This window comes from Salminus brasiliensis, chromosome 19 (assembly GCF_030463535.1).
Source record: "Salminus brasiliensis chromosome 19, fSalBra1.hap2, whole genome shotgun sequence".
NCBI classification, from domain to species: domain Eukaryota; kingdom Metazoa; phylum Chordata; class Actinopteri; order Characiformes; family Bryconidae; genus Salminus; species Salminus brasiliensis.
Window position 1 is genome coordinate 26,680,090 of NC_132896.1, and position 16,933 is coordinate 26,697,022.

General features: G+C 42.2%; 1 protein-coding gene across 4 annotated transcripts; it reads right to left on the bottom strand.

The window, feature by feature from the left end:
• Positions 1-1,464: 1,464 nt before the first annotated feature.
• Positions 1,465-16,316, bottom strand: LOC140541586 (UDP-N-acetylglucosamine--peptide N-acetylglucosaminyltransferase 110 kDa subunit). Of its 4 annotated transcripts, none has more exons than XM_072664288.1 (23): positions 15,808-16,316; positions 12,599-12,749; positions 11,780-12,023; positions 11,601-11,669; positions 7,972-8,088; positions 7,795-7,874; positions 7,502-7,697; positions 7,243-7,383; positions 7,024-7,124; positions 6,763-6,916; positions 6,570-6,671; positions 6,296-6,475; positions 6,040-6,198; positions 5,865-5,954; positions 5,631-5,756; positions 5,377-5,547; positions 5,178-5,294; positions 4,923-5,087; positions 4,396-4,443; positions 3,431-3,583; positions 3,068-3,320; positions 2,623-2,746; positions 1,465-2,533 (listed from the first exon to the last, which is right to left on the bottom strand). In XM_072664288.1, exons 1-23 carry the CDS (start codon positions 15,842-15,844, stop codon positions 2,353-2,355), a joined length of 3,159 nt encoding a protein of 1,052 aa, XP_072520389.1. In that variant the 5' UTR covers positions 15,845-16,316; the 3' UTR covers positions 1,465-2,352. The 4 variants fall into 4 exon arrangements, with proteins under 4 accessions (XP_072520389.1, XP_072520388.1, XP_072520391.1 ...); XM_072664287.1 differs by having other exon boundaries at positions 12,599-12,779; XM_072664290.1 differs by lacking the exon at positions 4,396-4,443.
• Between the last annotated feature and the right edge of the window lie 617 nt (positions 16,317-16,933).

Sequence of the window (16,933 nt, forward strand, 5' to 3'; positions counted from 1 at the left end):
AATGAATCTCATGTCGAACCTGGAAACCACAAATATTTTTAAATTGACCTCCCCGGAAATGGTCACGACTTCTGAATACGTCTTTCCGGTGACGACTGTGGGCTCCGTCCGAATACAACCCCACTTGCACTACCTCCCCACTGACTGCCTGCGCAGTGCACTTTCTATGTTTAAAGCAACGCTCCTGCTCCCAAACTGTGCTCATGAATACGTCCAACACAGATTCGCTTGAAATTCTGGAAATTGAAGTGCTGGATAAACAGTGTACTATATTTTGGCTCAGAAGTCATCATTTGGCAACTCACGCAACTCACACTGTGCACTATCTAGGGTGTAGGAAGGGAATTGAGAGGAAGCCTTCCGAGCTGCGCGCTTCGATTATGCCTGATCTGACCGCCATACGGATCCACCGGTTAGTCCGCTCCGCGATGTATGTAGTGAAGCCAGTGTCTACAGATCAGGCAAAGTCGAGGACCGGCGACGTCTAGTAGAGGATGATAACGGCCTTGCTCCCTTTCTGTGCGTCTTAGATCCTCTAGTGTTCAGACGCTAGAGGGCGCTGCCGAGCGCGTTTGTGCAAAATGATAAAATGTAATACAAAAAATAAATATTTCTACACAGAGAAATGCACTCAGTTCGCATCGCAGCACTGCAGAAAAAAAATCAAACTAGTAGATACATGCGATGGACGGTCAGTATCCGGATTTATCATTTTTAATAAATTGCAAACTGCATTACACTCACAGTATTTACTAATACATCCACAATACTAGTATTCCCATACTACTGAACCATGCATATCACTTTGCCTAATTTGCGCATATGCACTTTCACTTGGGCAGTAGCGGCTCAGCAGGACAATTGATGCCATGTTTTGTGGGTCCGCAAGCTACCACTGTTGGGCCCTCGGCTGCCCACCGCTGCGAGCACGTGTTCTGTCCACTGTGTGCACGTGTGCGTTCACTGTACTGGCTGGTCTTCGCCATCTGCGCACATGTCTAGGTCATGTTTATGTCCCTACTTAAATTATGCCCTTTTGCTCTTAACCTTTTAAAACTCGACGTCATACTGTTCAACAAGCACGTCATATAATCATGTATTTGCACGTTTGGATAGAAGCATTTTATTTGCTTGCACTTGCTCAATAAAAATAAAGCTTAATCTAATTTGGTGCATTTTGTGTAGCCCTATGCTGAGCAGAGCAGTCCTGTGGCACGTGCCTTCTGTCCTTGGTTTACAAACAGACACATGTCTGTGAGGCAAGATAAGAGACATGGAAAGGAGTAGTCTTACAGCCTGAAAAATGCAAATGCAAATGCAAAATTATGGAATCCACAGAAACATTGAGACCACAAGAAAAGCTCAGCCACTTTGACAAGGTGGTGTAAGTATCCACAGTTCTCATTCTAGTTAACCCCCGCCATAAAGAAACATACAGAATTTAAACCACGTACAACTCACATCGAAGGTTTGCCACATTTCTTTATTTCGGTTTAAGAGCCTCACAGAACTTTTTTGACAGGACATAAATAAAATGATTGACAGGAAGACAGCTTAGAAAATACTTACCTACACCTTTCCTGGTAAAAATAATAAAACAAATCAGCAAGTAAGGTCAATACTGGGACAGTTTGCAGACCATTTTTTTTAGACTGTGTACTGAGAAGCTCTCCAGTCTAATTTGTCCATACAGACACTTTGAGCACGTTTTTATGAAATGATACAACTGAGAGTTTAACGATAAATGACATGGGGGAAAGAAATCCAAGACGTGGGCAATTAGTGAGGCGGAAAAGCAATCATTTCCATCCACACGTCTTTACCACATCTATTCAGGGTCATGATGAACAAGCTAAAACAGATAAAGAAGCACATCTGCCAACTAAAAAGGCTAATGTTCATGTTAGCATGTTAAAGCCAATCATTCATTTTAGTAGCATGTCAAAGTTCCAAGGTCCATCACAGTGCCTCTGACCCTTGAAGACAAAAAGAAAAACCTTCATCTATAAACATGTAGATCACAATTTAACCTAAGGGGACTCTTTAAGTCCCTTTCAGATTCCACACACAAGCAGAAGAGAGAAGCAGCTGGAGTGAAGCCAGTGTGAACAGGACTTTTGAGGGAAGGAGTCTCAGTAAAGGAGTTCAAGTGTTTCACTCTCCTTGCTGGCTCGCAGGAATGAAAGCTGTGGCTGGATGGTCAGATCATCATGATGGTGCTCAACTGCAGGCTCTATAGAGTCTCTGACACTGGAAAAAAAAAAATCTGGGGGTGGGGTGCATGGGAAGTTAGGTAGCTGACTGAGGGAAAAGGTCCAGAGGGGAGGGGAGGGCATGCGGCCACAAAACAGTTCAGGTGCTTTCACTGCTCTCAATGGTCTGCATCTTGAGAAGGTGGTCAGGCTTAGCACCACTGGCATGATGCTCCCACATCTGCAGGTAGAGGCGTTCCAAGTCCATGGTGTACTGCTTGGTGTTGAAGAGCGGGCTGCCGATGCGCTGCCTCCACACGCGGGAACGAATCTTCTTCAGGCTGCAGAAGACAAGAAAAGGAGGTTTTTTTTTTACATGCTGGCATCTTTGAATTCTGAGTAATGGAAGTAATTGGGAAAGTTGACTTACAATTCCATGTCAGTGCCAAGCTTAACAGCAACATCCTCATACTCCTGGCGGCTTTGGGCGATGAGTTCAGGACAGCCAAGGCAAGTCAACTGAGAGGCAGCCACTCGGGAGGCAAGCGTCTCTCCTGTAAAACACAGTATTGTCATACAGATGTTTTTTTCTTTCTGTAGTCTTGATTAATTAAATTCCTGTCTTTATTTCGCTTCCTGAATCAGTCATTTCAAATTAAAATTCCTTTGCACACTTAACTGCCCGCCACTGCTAAATATATGTAGCAAAAATGACATTGGTGATATTGGCAGACTTGGTGATTGGGGACAAGTGATATTGGCAGCTGTATACACAGTGTCAAATTCTAATGGCAAAGTTTCTTCCTTCTCTGTAAAGTTGGCAATCTGGAGCAGCAGCCAACAGGAGACACCTGTTTATAGTGCATGTGACTTACCTGGCATTGTAACCATGGGTGTTCCAGCCCAGAGGACATCCATGCCAGTGGTGTGGCCGTTGCAGAGCGGTGTGTCAAGGCACACATCAGCCAGCTGACCACGCCTTACATGCTCCTCTTTGGGTGCCACAGGGGAGAAGATGATGCGACTGGCAGGAAGGCCCATATTCTGGGCATACTGTTGGATGTTGGGCTCACCCACAGCTGGGAAGCGCAGCAGCCAAAGCACGCTGTTGGGCACACGCTTCAGAATCTGGAACAAAACAGGACATGATGAAAACCTTTAAGTTTGTGATTGATTCACTGTTCTTCCATTTCCAAGGTCTCATTGAAAACTAGGGATGGGAGTTTGTCAGTACTTACATTAGCCCACATCTGCAAAGTTGGAGGGTCAATCTTGTACAGCTGGTTGAAGTTACAATAGACAATGGAATCTTCAGGCAGACCATACTGAGAACGGGTTGTCACCACAATCGTTCTGGGAACTTCCTCTCCTGTGGCAGCCTTGTTATTGATCTATTAAGGAAGAGAAATAAAGAAGGGTACAAACATGTGCCAAGGGTTAAACAGAGGAATGATATGTGCCCTGCGTTTACTGAAGGCATTCAGACAGAGGTCTGCTATTGATCAACTTCAACAAGGCTAAAGTATTAATATTAAGTAGCTGTCATTTTGCACAACATAACCGCATCTGCTAAAAGTCATAATATAAAGTCATAAATGCATAATAAGGGTGTTCTCTCACAAAAATCAAAGACAAACCTAAGAGCAAATGCTGACCACAATAATTTGCAATCTGCTCTATATTTAGTGCAACCAGGGAGATTTGCTACTGTTTCATCTGCTGTTGGTTAATAAGCATGCCCAAGCCCTCCTGCAAACTAATGTGCTGGAGGCACTATTCTAAATACCAAAAAGTACTGAAATCAACAACACGTTCCCCAAGGACCCATAGTAAAAAGTTCTGCTCTGGTGAAAACAGCAAAGTACACTTCAATGAAAACAAAGCTTATTATATTGGAAAGGAACATCCTAGATTAATGTCTTTAAACCTCAAATCATTTTACATAAAAAAATAGATTGTCATGAATATATTTAACAATGTTATTTACAAAATTGATCAAGCTACCCACCCATCACCCTAACAAACATAAAATGTCAGTCTAAACACGACTTGGTGACCTTTTACACAAACCACAACTCCAGTCCCATGTTGTGGGTCACCTACAGCTATGTAAAAGACCCAGGACAACTGAGGAATTTGAGATTATGTTGCTATTGCATATTCCGCCTCAGTGCACTCTTCTGGACCAGCTAAAATGCCATACCTGCAAGGCTACAGTCCCAGATACTACAACCTCCTCGAGAGTAAAAATCTGAAAAACAACAACATGTAGTGATATTCCATCCCTGTCCACTACAAATGTAGTGTATTATGAAAGGGTGGGATTCGCTTTACTCGATCTTCCATGTGTGATTCAGGCACCAATCAAGAACACATGCAGATCTGGGAGAGGGGTTTAGAATTATGTTCAGGATAACCCTGCGGGAAAACTAGGCATTTTTATTTTTCATTGGACAAATCCAGAGATCACCAAAGCACACAGATAATGCTACTTGCCACACTGCTGTTCAACACTATTGTATCAGCATCTGACAACTGTCAATCAGGACAAAAATCAACAAACAAGCAACCTTGCCCACGTTTATATAAATTAGAGTGCACACTAAGGCCATGAGCCAAACCACAACCAACAGTTAAGAAATCAAATAACAGCACCCACATGCAAGAAGGAACTTAGCCAGCAGGATCTGAATCCCGGTATTCTCTGACTCGGTATTCAGTAAACAGTACCTGAGTGGTTGCCAGGCCATTGCTGACAGTGAAACCATTGATGGTGACCTGGATCTGGCCCTGGTTAATCATGTTGATAATAGCCTCAGCAGCAGTGTTCATAGGGATGACTGGCATGGAGAGGGCTCCATTACTGTCTGGGGCTTCCTGGCCATCACACTCCATCTGAAACAAGATCTCAAATCAACCTCAAATCAAACACACCACATCTCTAAATATAAAGTTTATTATAGAGTTCTATGATTATTTACTTACCTTGATGACTTTCACATCTGGCAGGCTGTCTAAGAAAGCCTTGAGATCAATGCCGTTCAGCACAATGCGATTGTCGAAAATGTGTCCATTTGACTTGAAGTCAATCACAGCCTTTTTCTAGAGAGCACAAAGGCAAACACTGAAAAATCTGCACCATGAAACACAATTTTCCTCCCCAGCTCAAAAACAATATTCTTACCTTGAGGTGGGGGAACATGTTGGCATGGTCTCCAATAAAGAATGTGTTGGGCATGTAGGCCATTTTTTCAGAGTACTGCTCAGCAAGGTCAGCTGGAGAGGTCTCTTTATCTGTAATTATGTAGTCCATGAAAGGAGCTCCACTGGTGCCTGGGTACCCAAGCCACATAGCCTAAAATGAAAGTACTCATATGATTAATCCGAATTCTCAATTAATACATGCAATCATGCCTATGTCAATTATCAACTGTGTACCTGAATGGGAGCTGGACGTAGGGCAAACAGCTCATTGCGAGCACCTTTGGTGTAACCATTCATGTTGACAAGGATGTGAACTCCATCTTGTTGGATCCTGTCTGCAGCCTTGCCATTGCAAGGGATCTATGCAATTAAAATAATAATAATTAAAAATCAGGGGCAAAACACTGTGTTAACAAACAAATGGAAACAAACAGTACAGTCCAGATTAGTTTGTTTTTAAGTTCTTACTTGGGAGAGGTCAGTAAAATGGTGAGCTTCAGCCATCACTTTGACTCGGAAGTTTGTGCTGTCATCAGGACTGAGAGCATAACAGAACACCTATGAAGCAAAATGTAACTGTTAGTGTACCGATCTTCCTTTAAACCACAAGCACTTTAGATGCACATTCAAAAACTGGACCAACCTCAAACTTCTCAGAGTTATGCATGCCAGGAATGGACTGCATGAGGTGAGAAGTGGGGTGGTTGCCAAAGTCAGAGCTGACATAGCCAACACGCAAACGGCCTCCACTGGCCTTCAGGTCCTTGGGATGCTCATAGGCAGGTTTATGAAGAGCGTTGATCTGTAGCACAGATCATCAGAAGAGTTAAAAGAAATGCAAAATCCTTTATGTGAAAATATTTCTTGAACTGACAGAAGAATACTGTGCTGTGGTGTACCTTGTCCAAACAGAGATTGCCATGTCTCTCAGCAATGGCTTTGCGGAAGCCGTGGGAAAGAGGATATAACATGCTATGGTGGGGGTGTACTGAGGGCAGACGGTTCTTTTCCAGCTGGTCAGCTACAATGCTCACCAATTTCTTCATGCGCTCATCATAGTCAGTCCAGTCACACACAATCTGAAGGCAAAGGTTGGTTATTTTTTTATATAAACAGAAGAAACTATCAAAAAAATCTAACTATCAAAAAAAAATTATGAAGGAAAATATGTACCTGTAGACAGTGAGCAAGATTGCAGTAAGCATCAGGGAAGTCAGGCTTGAGCTTCAGAGCAGTGCGGTACGAGGCAATTGCTTCTGGAATGTTCCCAGAGTCCTATGGGGTAAAGCACATAGATTCAGATTGACTTAATTATTCAAAATTGAATTAGAAACCTTTACTACCCCAAATCTGTATTAAAAAATACCTTGTGGATGGAAGCCAGGTTGCTGTGCGCATCTGCAAAAGCAGGATTGATCTGAATGGCACGTGTGTAGCACTGCAGTGCCCCTTGCACGTCCTGCATTTCTTTTAGGGTGTTCCCCATGTTGGAGTATGCATCAGCAAAGGTGGGGCTGATCCTGTAAAGTTGTTTAAAGATAAAGTATTATTGTCTTTGGTTAGAGAAGGGATATCGATCTATCTATCTGAGATATCAAAAATTTTTTTTTTTTTTTTTAAAGCTTGCCTAATAGCTTCTTTGTAGTGCATTAGGGCTTCCTGGAGCTTGCCCTGCTGCTGAAGGACACTTGCAAGGTTGGAGTGGGCAGCAGCAAACTCTGGGAACACCTGTCAAACACAAAGAAGCATCCCTTGAGCTGAGGTATGCAAATATATGCCTTCAGATAGAATGAAAATATGACAGGAAATCTATCAGATATCCACAGAACAAGTCTCAGACTCTTACCTCCAGAGCCTTCCGGTAGAGTTGTACAGCCTCCTCAATGTTACCTTGCTCCCTTTTGATGTTGGCCAAGTTGTTGAGAGAGTCTGCATGTGTGGGGCACAGACGCAAAGCTGTGTTGTAGCATTCCTCTGCCTCAGACACCTGACAAAAGGACAAATTATTAGCCTTGGCTACAAGGAGACTAGGCCAACCCAGGCAATACTGTTGACATCACGGTTATCCATTTAAAACAAAACAAAAAAAAACAACAGTTCCTTACATTGCCTTTCTCTTTCAATGCATTGGCAAGATTGCAATAAGCATCAGGGAAGTGAGGCTGCAGCTCAATGGCACGTCGGTAGGTGTCAATAGCAAGGTCGATTAAACCCTGTTCGTAGTACACGCAGGCCAGGTTGCCATGGACCACAGCATGGTTGGGACTCAGGCTGAGGGCTCGTAAGTACCCAGCAACAGCTCTGTAATGAACAACATTTCTCATCATGACCGAAAACCCTGCCCATAAAACTTTAATATAATTTACAACAAAATTCAGTTAACACTGTACATTTTTACCTGTCAAAGATGCGGGCTTCCTTAAGTACATTGCCCAAGTTGATGTAAGCATCCAAAAAGTTAGGATCCAAAGTCACTGCCTGCAAAACAAACAAAAGTCCACCAACAATATTAACAATGTTACAGAAGTGCATGTCTTCAAGTTGCTTCAGCACTTATGTATGCAAGCCAAATTACCTTTTCAAAATGATGAATGGCAAGCCAGATCTCTCCCTGGGCATTAAAAACGCAGCCCAGGTTGCTCCACGCCACAGCAAAGTTTGGCTGAGTCTCGATGGCCTTCAGGTAGCAAGCCTTTAACGGGTTAAATATGAAAACAGAAGAAAGAGGGACAGAGAGGAGCAGTAGAGCAGACAGGGGAGATGGGGGTTGTAAAAGAAAATAAGAGATTGAATAAAAAGGAAGAAAACAAAAAGGGCAGAGAAAACCAGAGTTAGAATCTGTTTTCCTAAAAGCAAAAAGTGAGTCTACAGCGTGGGCTCGCAAGCGCACCATTCTGCCGCGCTAAGCTGCACGCTTTTTCCTGCGCTGCGCAAATCTGACCAGCACCTACATGCCGACTGACATTCTTCAGTTATGGTCTCAACAGTGAAAATAAAAGTAGTTACGAGACACATCAAGAATAAACCATAATTTTAATTTCGTATTATGCTAGTAAAAGTATAGGATGTACAAAGTCATTTCAAAAACAAAATCCTGATAGACAACTACATTAACAAGCACAACCTTAAATGCCTGTGCAGCATGTAGATGGAGGTCCCTGTAATGCAAGCGCAAAATGCCACACGGGCGGCTTTTGTGTCTTGCCACACCGCGGTCGCCGCTCGCGCTTCGCCTGCTTTTCGCCAGCGCTTACTCCGGCTTTTACAGCAGACCGCAGACCTAAAGCCATGTACTCCCGAGCCCATCAGTCTGGCACACTCTCTGAAACCCACCACCCCTCAGAAACACGGTAAAGGGAGGCCAAGGTTAAGGTCAACTCCATTAGACTTGACTTTGAGGGGGATATACTGAGCGTAAGCAAGCTATTGTTACAAATGTCGCCAATGGTGTCCTGGGTTGGGTTGGAGGTCCACTGGGTGCCATGCTAGCAGGATGGGCAGGAAGGTCTGCGGTCCACTGGCCGGGGGGGGAGGGGAAGGTGGAGCGTCTGTTGCGCACGCGCGCCTTTGGGTCGCAATATAGGGTGTTTTGTCGCTGCGCAGCCCCTGCGTCGCTGCAGACTCACAGCGCATCATCTGCTCAGCAGAACGCTGCAACTCCAAATCAAGAGGAAAAAAATGATAAACCAAAGCAACAGGAAAAAATAATTAACAAGTAAGAGTTAGAGGGTTCTTACTGTGTTTTTGTTTGCTTACTGCATCCAATCCATGTTTCTTTTAATTACTTAGTTGGCCGGTGTTAATTTTATACAGAGGAATTTTAAATAATACTTTTTTCCTTTCTTTCAATTACTTTTTTTCTTTTGTTCTCTTTTGTTCTTCAAATGTAGCCACAAGACAGAAGAACTCATGTAGAATTTTTTTTATTTTTATTTTTTTGGCAGTTACAAACCCGTTACCATATTTTTGGACTTTGTCTGGGGGGGGCGGCCGCAGCTGGAAGAAGAGGAGAGGACTGATGCTGCCCTAGTGTTCCTTTCCGCCGGACCGCACCTACGCAGGAATTGTGTCACCCACCTGAAACCTTCTAAATAACAATATCAGTGGTGGAAAAAACCAAAAGAGACAAAATAAGAAAACAAGACCGTTAGTAAAAGTTGGCAATCAATACATTCTTTTCATATGGAAATAAAAAAAAAAAAAAACTATTCACAGAAACAAAGCAAAAGGGGAAAAAATGAATAAAATGTCCTACTCAATTTTCACTCATGCAATGCATAGGATTTCAACTTCAAAAAGTGAAAAGAAAATGCTTACAGGGGGACAAGAGAGAAGAAAGGCTTTCTGTTATGTTTCTTAAACAAAATGACCTAAATTAATTTACCTTATTTCTAATGTAGACCAAGGAGGGAGGCTAACTGGCTTGATCTTCCCCAAATGAACTGAACACATTTGTTTGGGGATAATATTAAAATCATAACATTAATCATACTTGGAGAGACAAAAGTGAGAGAAAATAATCATGAATTCTTTTCCTTCCTTTAGTTTAAACTCTTAGTTTACATGGTGCAATACATCTGCTTGCTTTATCCTGTCCTGCTTTCTTGAATCCTGGCCAATGGGTAAAGAAAAAAAGTCTGTGGTTTAATGATTTGAATCTAGAAGCCTCCACAACTCTGAAATAAAGAGGTCAATGCTTGTGCTGCGCATGTGTATTTCTTTCTCTCTATCATCGCTTCTGACGCGTGCAGTGGAGTGCAAATAGGGAGCTGCCTGCCTGACACAGCCCAGGGCCAACGTCACAGTGTTGACAAGAGATAACACCCAAAACCTCCCAAATGCCAATCAGTCATTCTGCAGTGAAGGAAAAATTTGGGGGTGAAGAAAAACAGTGGACCACTAGGGACTTAACAAGGGGCCAGTTACTTGCTAAGACACTGTGGGGGCCCTCAGAGCATTAGTAGGCTTGGCTGGAGGGTCAGACAGGCAGCTCTCAGCGCGCACACTCCACGGGCCCTGAGCAAGCGCGCGGGGGGTTAGAGCGACAGAGCCAATGTGAGGGGTGCTGGCACCCCATTGCTCCTCCCCACTCCTCCCCCCTGAGGCACCAAATAAGAGGGCTTCTAACCTACAAGGAGAGATCTCTCTCAGGAACTTCATCTGATTCGCCCATAGATCCACCATTAAGGGGCTTGACCCCATACTGGCCTACATAAATGACGATCTACAAATACCAATGCTGTTATTAATGCTGGGTGAACAATGCAAATCTGCAGCTTTTGCCAAAAGGGATGTTTTTCAGCTTTCGAGAAGGTGAATGTGACTGAACAGCTTCTCAGTAGACAAAAGAAAACAACAAAAACACGGAAACATGTTTTGGTTAGAAGCCATCTTATTTTTAGCATAGCAAAGATCAACTAACTTCATATATCAGTGCATTGTGTGTCTTTCAAGACCGAGCCAGCATAATCCCTCCGTAATGCTAAAAGAAACAACATGCCAGAACAGCAATCTTGGTTTAAAGATTCTTCATTTGTTGAGACACAGAAGGCCCCAGCCTTTCTTCCTGTGTGGAGGGGCACTGACAAAAAGGCCAGGCCAGGATGAAGCACAGTGTTTAAGAAGAGAGAAGCAGAAGGAGTGAGAGAGGGCAGGAGAGAAGGTGATGGAGAGAAGGGCAGGGGGGCATTCTAACCCAGTCAGCATCCACTTTAAAGAAAGAAATAAAAATTATATGGAGATCCCTGTATTTGTCATGAAAGTGGTTAAGGCTACATTTGTGGGGGGATTTAAAAAAAAAAAAGAAGAAAAAAATGTTGGGGGAAAAAAGAGGGTGCATAAAGTTAAATTTGAGGGTTTTTTTTATAACCTCTTAAAGTAATGAGACTACTTGAGAGCTCTGTAGCCATCTATGCAGAAGAGCTGAGGATAGGCCTGCTGGGCAGCAGAGTGAGTGGTGGCATGGGGCTGGAGAGGTGGGCCAGAGTAAGGGTAAGAAATGAGTACAGAGCACCACACTCAAGAAAAAGGACTTGGGTAGAGAGTTGGGTGGAGAAGGAAACACTCACTCCAAAAGGATAGTTAAAGACTAAGGGTTAAGAAGGTATGTAAAAACCAATATTTGAAAAAAAATAAAACAGAAAAAAAGAAAGAGGAAAACTCAAAAAACAAAAGACATGCACAGGCTGACATGTCAAAACAGACCTTTGCTTCTTCCAAACGCCCGAGAGCTTTGAGAAGGTTCCCCAAGTCACTGCGCACACAATAGAGATCCTACAAAGGAAAAAAAAAACAAAACAAACAAAAGTGAATCATCATTCATTATCAGTTACCACAGTTGCTCTAAGCTAGGTGGCTGTGAAACACACATTGTGATGACTCACAGGATTGTACTGGAGAGCAGACACATAAGCCTGCACAGCTCCCTCCATGTCCCCTGCAGCAACCAAGGCCGCAGCCAGGTTTATGTAGCCATCAATGAAGTCTGGTTTCAGGCGGAGCGCGTGGCGGTAGTGCTCGATAGCCTCCTGCAGCTGACCACGTTCCTTGTACACATTGCCCAGGTTTGAGTAGGCCTCAGCAAGCATGGGGTTCTGCTTGATAGCCAGAGTGCTGAAGTGCGCCGACCTGCACACCAGTACAAGGTGAAGAAAATGAGTCTATTGTTAGCAGATAAGTGGGGCACATTAAGAACAGAAGCTTAAATGGGCATTTAACAGACTATGGATTAGAGGACACTTTAATAGTATGGTCAATTTACCAAAGTTTACTGGCTCAAATTCTTTAGGACACCTTCCTCATGAATCAACTTAGATTCAGATCTCAATTTTCTAAATCTAAATTTCATTTCCTGCAGGCTGCCATTTTCTTTAACTTTGTTAATTTCTAACAAGAAATCTTTTACTAATGGTGAAATCATCAATCAGATCAGCCACTTCATAGCTATTAAAACCTTAAAAGCTGTCAATATATACACAATATATGCCAAATACATGGTGCAAAACACAAGACACCTGCAACATTATACCACCACCTGTAAATAACAAAACAACCCTGTGAGAGAAAGACCCAAAATCCCAAAGACTTTCAAAAGAAACACCACTCCCTGGATGTGCCCATACATCCCCACCAAGAATGGACCAGGCCCTCTGTGCTTCAGGCAGGTCACTGAAAGGGCAACAGGCCCTCCTGAACCACCTCACCTGTCAAGCCTGCGGCACTGGAAGTGGATGGAGGAGAGCAGCAGCAGGACACCAGTATTGTCAGGTTCCTGTCTCCATAACTGCATACAATGGCGCTCTGCTGCCTCGAAATCACCAGACTGATACTCGCGGTGTGCCAGCTCAGCCAACCCTTGGAAGGAAAGCATATGTTTTGTTGGTTCTGTGGCCACCAACACAACCCGAAGGAGGAGGGGGGGAAAACAACATGTTAGAATAAATGGAAATGAAGCAAAATAAAAAAAAAACAATGACAAGAACAAAAAGGTGACTTATTTTAACAGTATCTTTATCATGCAGACTAGACAAATGCCTTAGGCCAAAAGGTAAATGCTATGAATGGTTTCTTACAGTACAAGACAAACCTATAGAAACTCATTCACATAATATTTAATTACAATTTAAGGGAATGTTAAAGGATGAGTACAGTATTAAAGACTGTCCCATTGTGCGCCATTGGAGTCTCATTGAAAGGGGAGTGTCAAGACTTGCCAATAGGTGATATAGGTGATTTAATCACCTGATGTGACCCCTGAATCAATATTGTGGATTGGTTTGGTTTAAATGCTGAACTCATCCTTTGAATAAAAGAAAAATGCAAATGTTGAGAAAGAGGCATAAGCAGGAATGTGATGAGACAATGGTGATGCAAAATAAAATGATGCACTTTGATTCAGTTGAATAAACATTACGGTGAAGCGGTCAATGGGCAAGCATTCAAACAATGGAAAACAAATGTGCAGACAAGTAAAAAGATGAAGACAAGGTTTAAAAAAGAAAGTGGACACACCTAATTATTTTTACATGTCCTATTGTCTTTCAAAGATTTATGAAAGTTTGCTTACTTTTAGCTGATTTGCCATTTATTCCTGCACCATCAGAAAACCTCCCCCCCCACATTATTATTTCACTTGTGATACTGAGGTGCATGACAGTTATGTCTGTAGTCGACATGTACGGTACATGTGAATAATCTGGTGGACATTTTTCCCCCATCTATTCTCATCTTCAGAGTTTTCTTTCTTTTCTTTTTTTTTAATTGATCTACTGAAGTTCACAGATTAGGTGTGTCAACAGGCAAGCATTAATCTCCTGAGAGTTTCTATTTATATTCACATCTTTCTTAGCACTTTAGAACCCTACTCGGTGAGACAAGCTTTTGCTTGGATGGACGTTATCGGCTACTTACTTTCTCCAAATGTCTATTTGGTAAATACATGACTACAGTGTAAAGGTTCATTAAAGGAGTGCACCAATATTGAGTTTTTCCTTATGGCTGATGGGGGTGTTAAAAAAAACAAAACATTAAAACAATAATACAAGTCTCATCGTAGAAACGCATCGGGAGAACATCCTTGGTTTGAACATCAGATTGCAAACAGCAGCACCAATCAACACCCCAATCAAACAGGTTCACTAAGGGATCATTAACTCATCATCACGAGCCTAGTGTACAGTTACATACCCCAAAATATCCAGATTAAGGATGTGCACCCCTGGTTTGCTTATTAGTCTTTGCTACAGTTGCTACTGACTGAAAGTCTTTTTCTAAGTAGGTGGCACAAATTGAAGCACTGGAAATAGTTTAAGTACGTAGTTTTAATTAATGCAAAATATAACTTTACAAACTTTGTGATTAAGGCAGAAACAACTAAATTATAAGATAAACAATTAACCTGTATCACAGACACATTAACGTCTGTAATTTACTGTCTTTCATGGAAACCAACATCAACTTTTTTTTATCAAAAATATTTTTTTTTAAAAAATGAATATAAAATATATAATAACTTTTTCACATTATTTAATTTTTTTAGGATGCACTAGTACTCCGAGATCCCATGATGTGTTAGAGCTGGTATTATTGAACTTGAGAACGAACAACCCTTTCAGTACTACATACACAAGCCGTTCACTTAGATTCTACATCAACCTTGCCAGGCTTTCCTTCTTCCACCATTTTGGTTACTAATATTGATTAATTAACTTGTATTATAAAGTCTCAGCCAATATCTGAACTACAGGTCATTTCTGAATGGTTTTAAATTCACACACTGTTTATTCACTGACTGTGCACTAGAAAGTCTGAAACTTCTCCAAATCCAAATCTATACACTATATAGAAAACCATCACTTTATACTAAACTCAGCAGCTTCTGTGGCATTACTTCTCATCACACTAAGTGCACATAAGCCAGACATCTTAAGCTGAAAAAGGGATGGTTTTTGTTCAATAAATTTTAGCTACGAAGAGCCTAGCAATTTACAGCTGTTAATATACAACCATAAAATAAAACATCTGGTTTAATGGGTACCAGGTTACATGGTTCTTTTATATGATAGAGAAGTCCCATTTTGTAAATAACACCAAAAAGGATTCCTCTAGTGTCTTAGACTCTTTTTCAGTTCTATGTAGGACTGCTTTTACATGTAGCTACCAAAACTAAGCCAAAACGATCAGATTTCAGTGAGGGCTGATGTTAAACGTTTACTAGGTTACCAGTAGCTAACTGGTCTCCATTTGTTCCTGTTTAAGTGTCAGTGGCTGTGTGTTTTGGGGGCGTATTTTGTTAAACGTCTGGAATAGCATTAGTCCTCTGTAGAATCAACAGCTATCTCTACATTAACACATACAAAACCAACAACAGGGCCACAATTAAACGTGTATCGTTTGCTACATGGCTGGGTGGCACATCGTATAAATGTTATAGCTAGCTAACTGCACTGTAGCCAGCAGTATTTACATTCTCCATGTTCCAGGCCACATTGAGCTAGCCCTGTTAGCTAGCTAGCTAGCTACGTAGATAGCTGACATTAGCTGGATGTTGTACGACGTTAGCTAAGTCTTATAGACCTGGAACAAGAATAAAACACAAACTGACGTCATCTGCGTCTAATTAGTGTTATTTTTTAGCATGTTATCATGTGTGATTTCTCTTGTAAACAGCTAGCTAGCTAGATAGCTATGCTACCAGCTAGCCAGCCAGGCGTTAATATGCGGTAATGAAGCGCATCCAGGCTAAGCGCGATTTCAGACGGTTCTGCCCAACCCTACTTCACACAGAAAGCCAAATCATCTGCTAACCAACTAGCCTACCGTACACGTGTTATCTACAGCACTGTAGTCACGTTAGTAGAAGCTCTAGGCGGTTACGTGAACCCGGTCACACGACCTGAAGTGTCACGTTTACCTGTGCTGTCGGCCACGTTTCCCACGGAGCTCGCCATCTCTCCCGTCTTCGAGTCTCGCCGAGCGGTCGTCAGGGTGCCAAAACAAGCGCGACGCTACCGACTCACAAATAATATCTACCTAGCTAACAAATACCAAAGACGGCCACTACCTAAGAAATACTGCGAGTCAGCCACTCTGGACAGGCCTATTAAAATGTTTAACACGAGTCAGACGAAATGCTGGAAGCCGGTCTTCGAGGAAGGCGACCTCTCCTTTCTTCTGACGCCGCCAGCTAGCTACAGCTAATGAGAGAAGCTAACCGACCCGAGAAGCTCAATTCACGTTAGCTAGGTTACGTCTTACGCGCACAAATACAACGGGTTAAAATGGCTGTTCGGTCCTTTTCTTATTCTTGTATAACGAAATGCAAACCTACGGATATTCCGGCTCAAATTTGGTCAAACTCGATCACGCTACTGTTTATTTCCACCATCGCACTGACTGCTAACAAAGCGTCTACCGAAATGGCGGAATACGGGCGGGACTTCTTTTCGATATAAAAAAATAGACCGCGTTCTCCCGCTCTGACAGATTTAATAGGTGATGAGAAAACGTGTCCGCATTATTGGCGTAATATTAAAGTACGTCTTCGTTAATTATACTGGGACAAGAAAAAAATGAGAAGACTTTGTTTTCCCTTTAGAAAAAGCCTATTTTTCGTCTTTACTACGGCGGAGGAACATTGCCGCCTTCCGCTTAGGAATAGATATGCGGCTTTCGTTGTATCACTGCGCCAACCACTGCGGCAAAATCCGGGACGTTCCATCAGTGGAGGGAGGGGGTTACTGCACTCCTCCCGCGGTTTTCTGAGGGCGATAATAATTTCTATTATAACCGATATTTACGTACCGATATTAAAGGTTTTTCTACCGAAAATGGGAACAATGAGACACGAGTGTATTACAACATAGAAAACAGCCTAATAAGCACACACTTTATTAATATATTGTTTTATTACTATTAACCCTATATAATAGGGCTTTATGCAGTTCATTTACAGTAAAGAACAGTAAAAACATTTTAGCTATTTCAAAGTATAAATGACAAATAACAAGACATTCCTTTAGCAGACAACAAAATGTTTT

Coding starts and splice junctions, on each gene's coding strand:
- LOC140541586 (XM_072664287.1), bottom strand. CDS start 15,844: ATGGCGAGCTCCGTGGGAAACGTGGCCGACAGCACAG. Junction 11,670..11,779: donor CTGCTCTCCAGTACAATCCT/GTGAGTCATCAC, acceptor TTTCCTTTGTAG/GATCTCTATTGTGTGCGCAG. Junction 5,548..5,630: donor TACGTCCAGCTCCCATTCAG/GTACACAGTTGA, acceptor CTTTCATTTTAG/GCTATGTGGCTTGGGTACCC.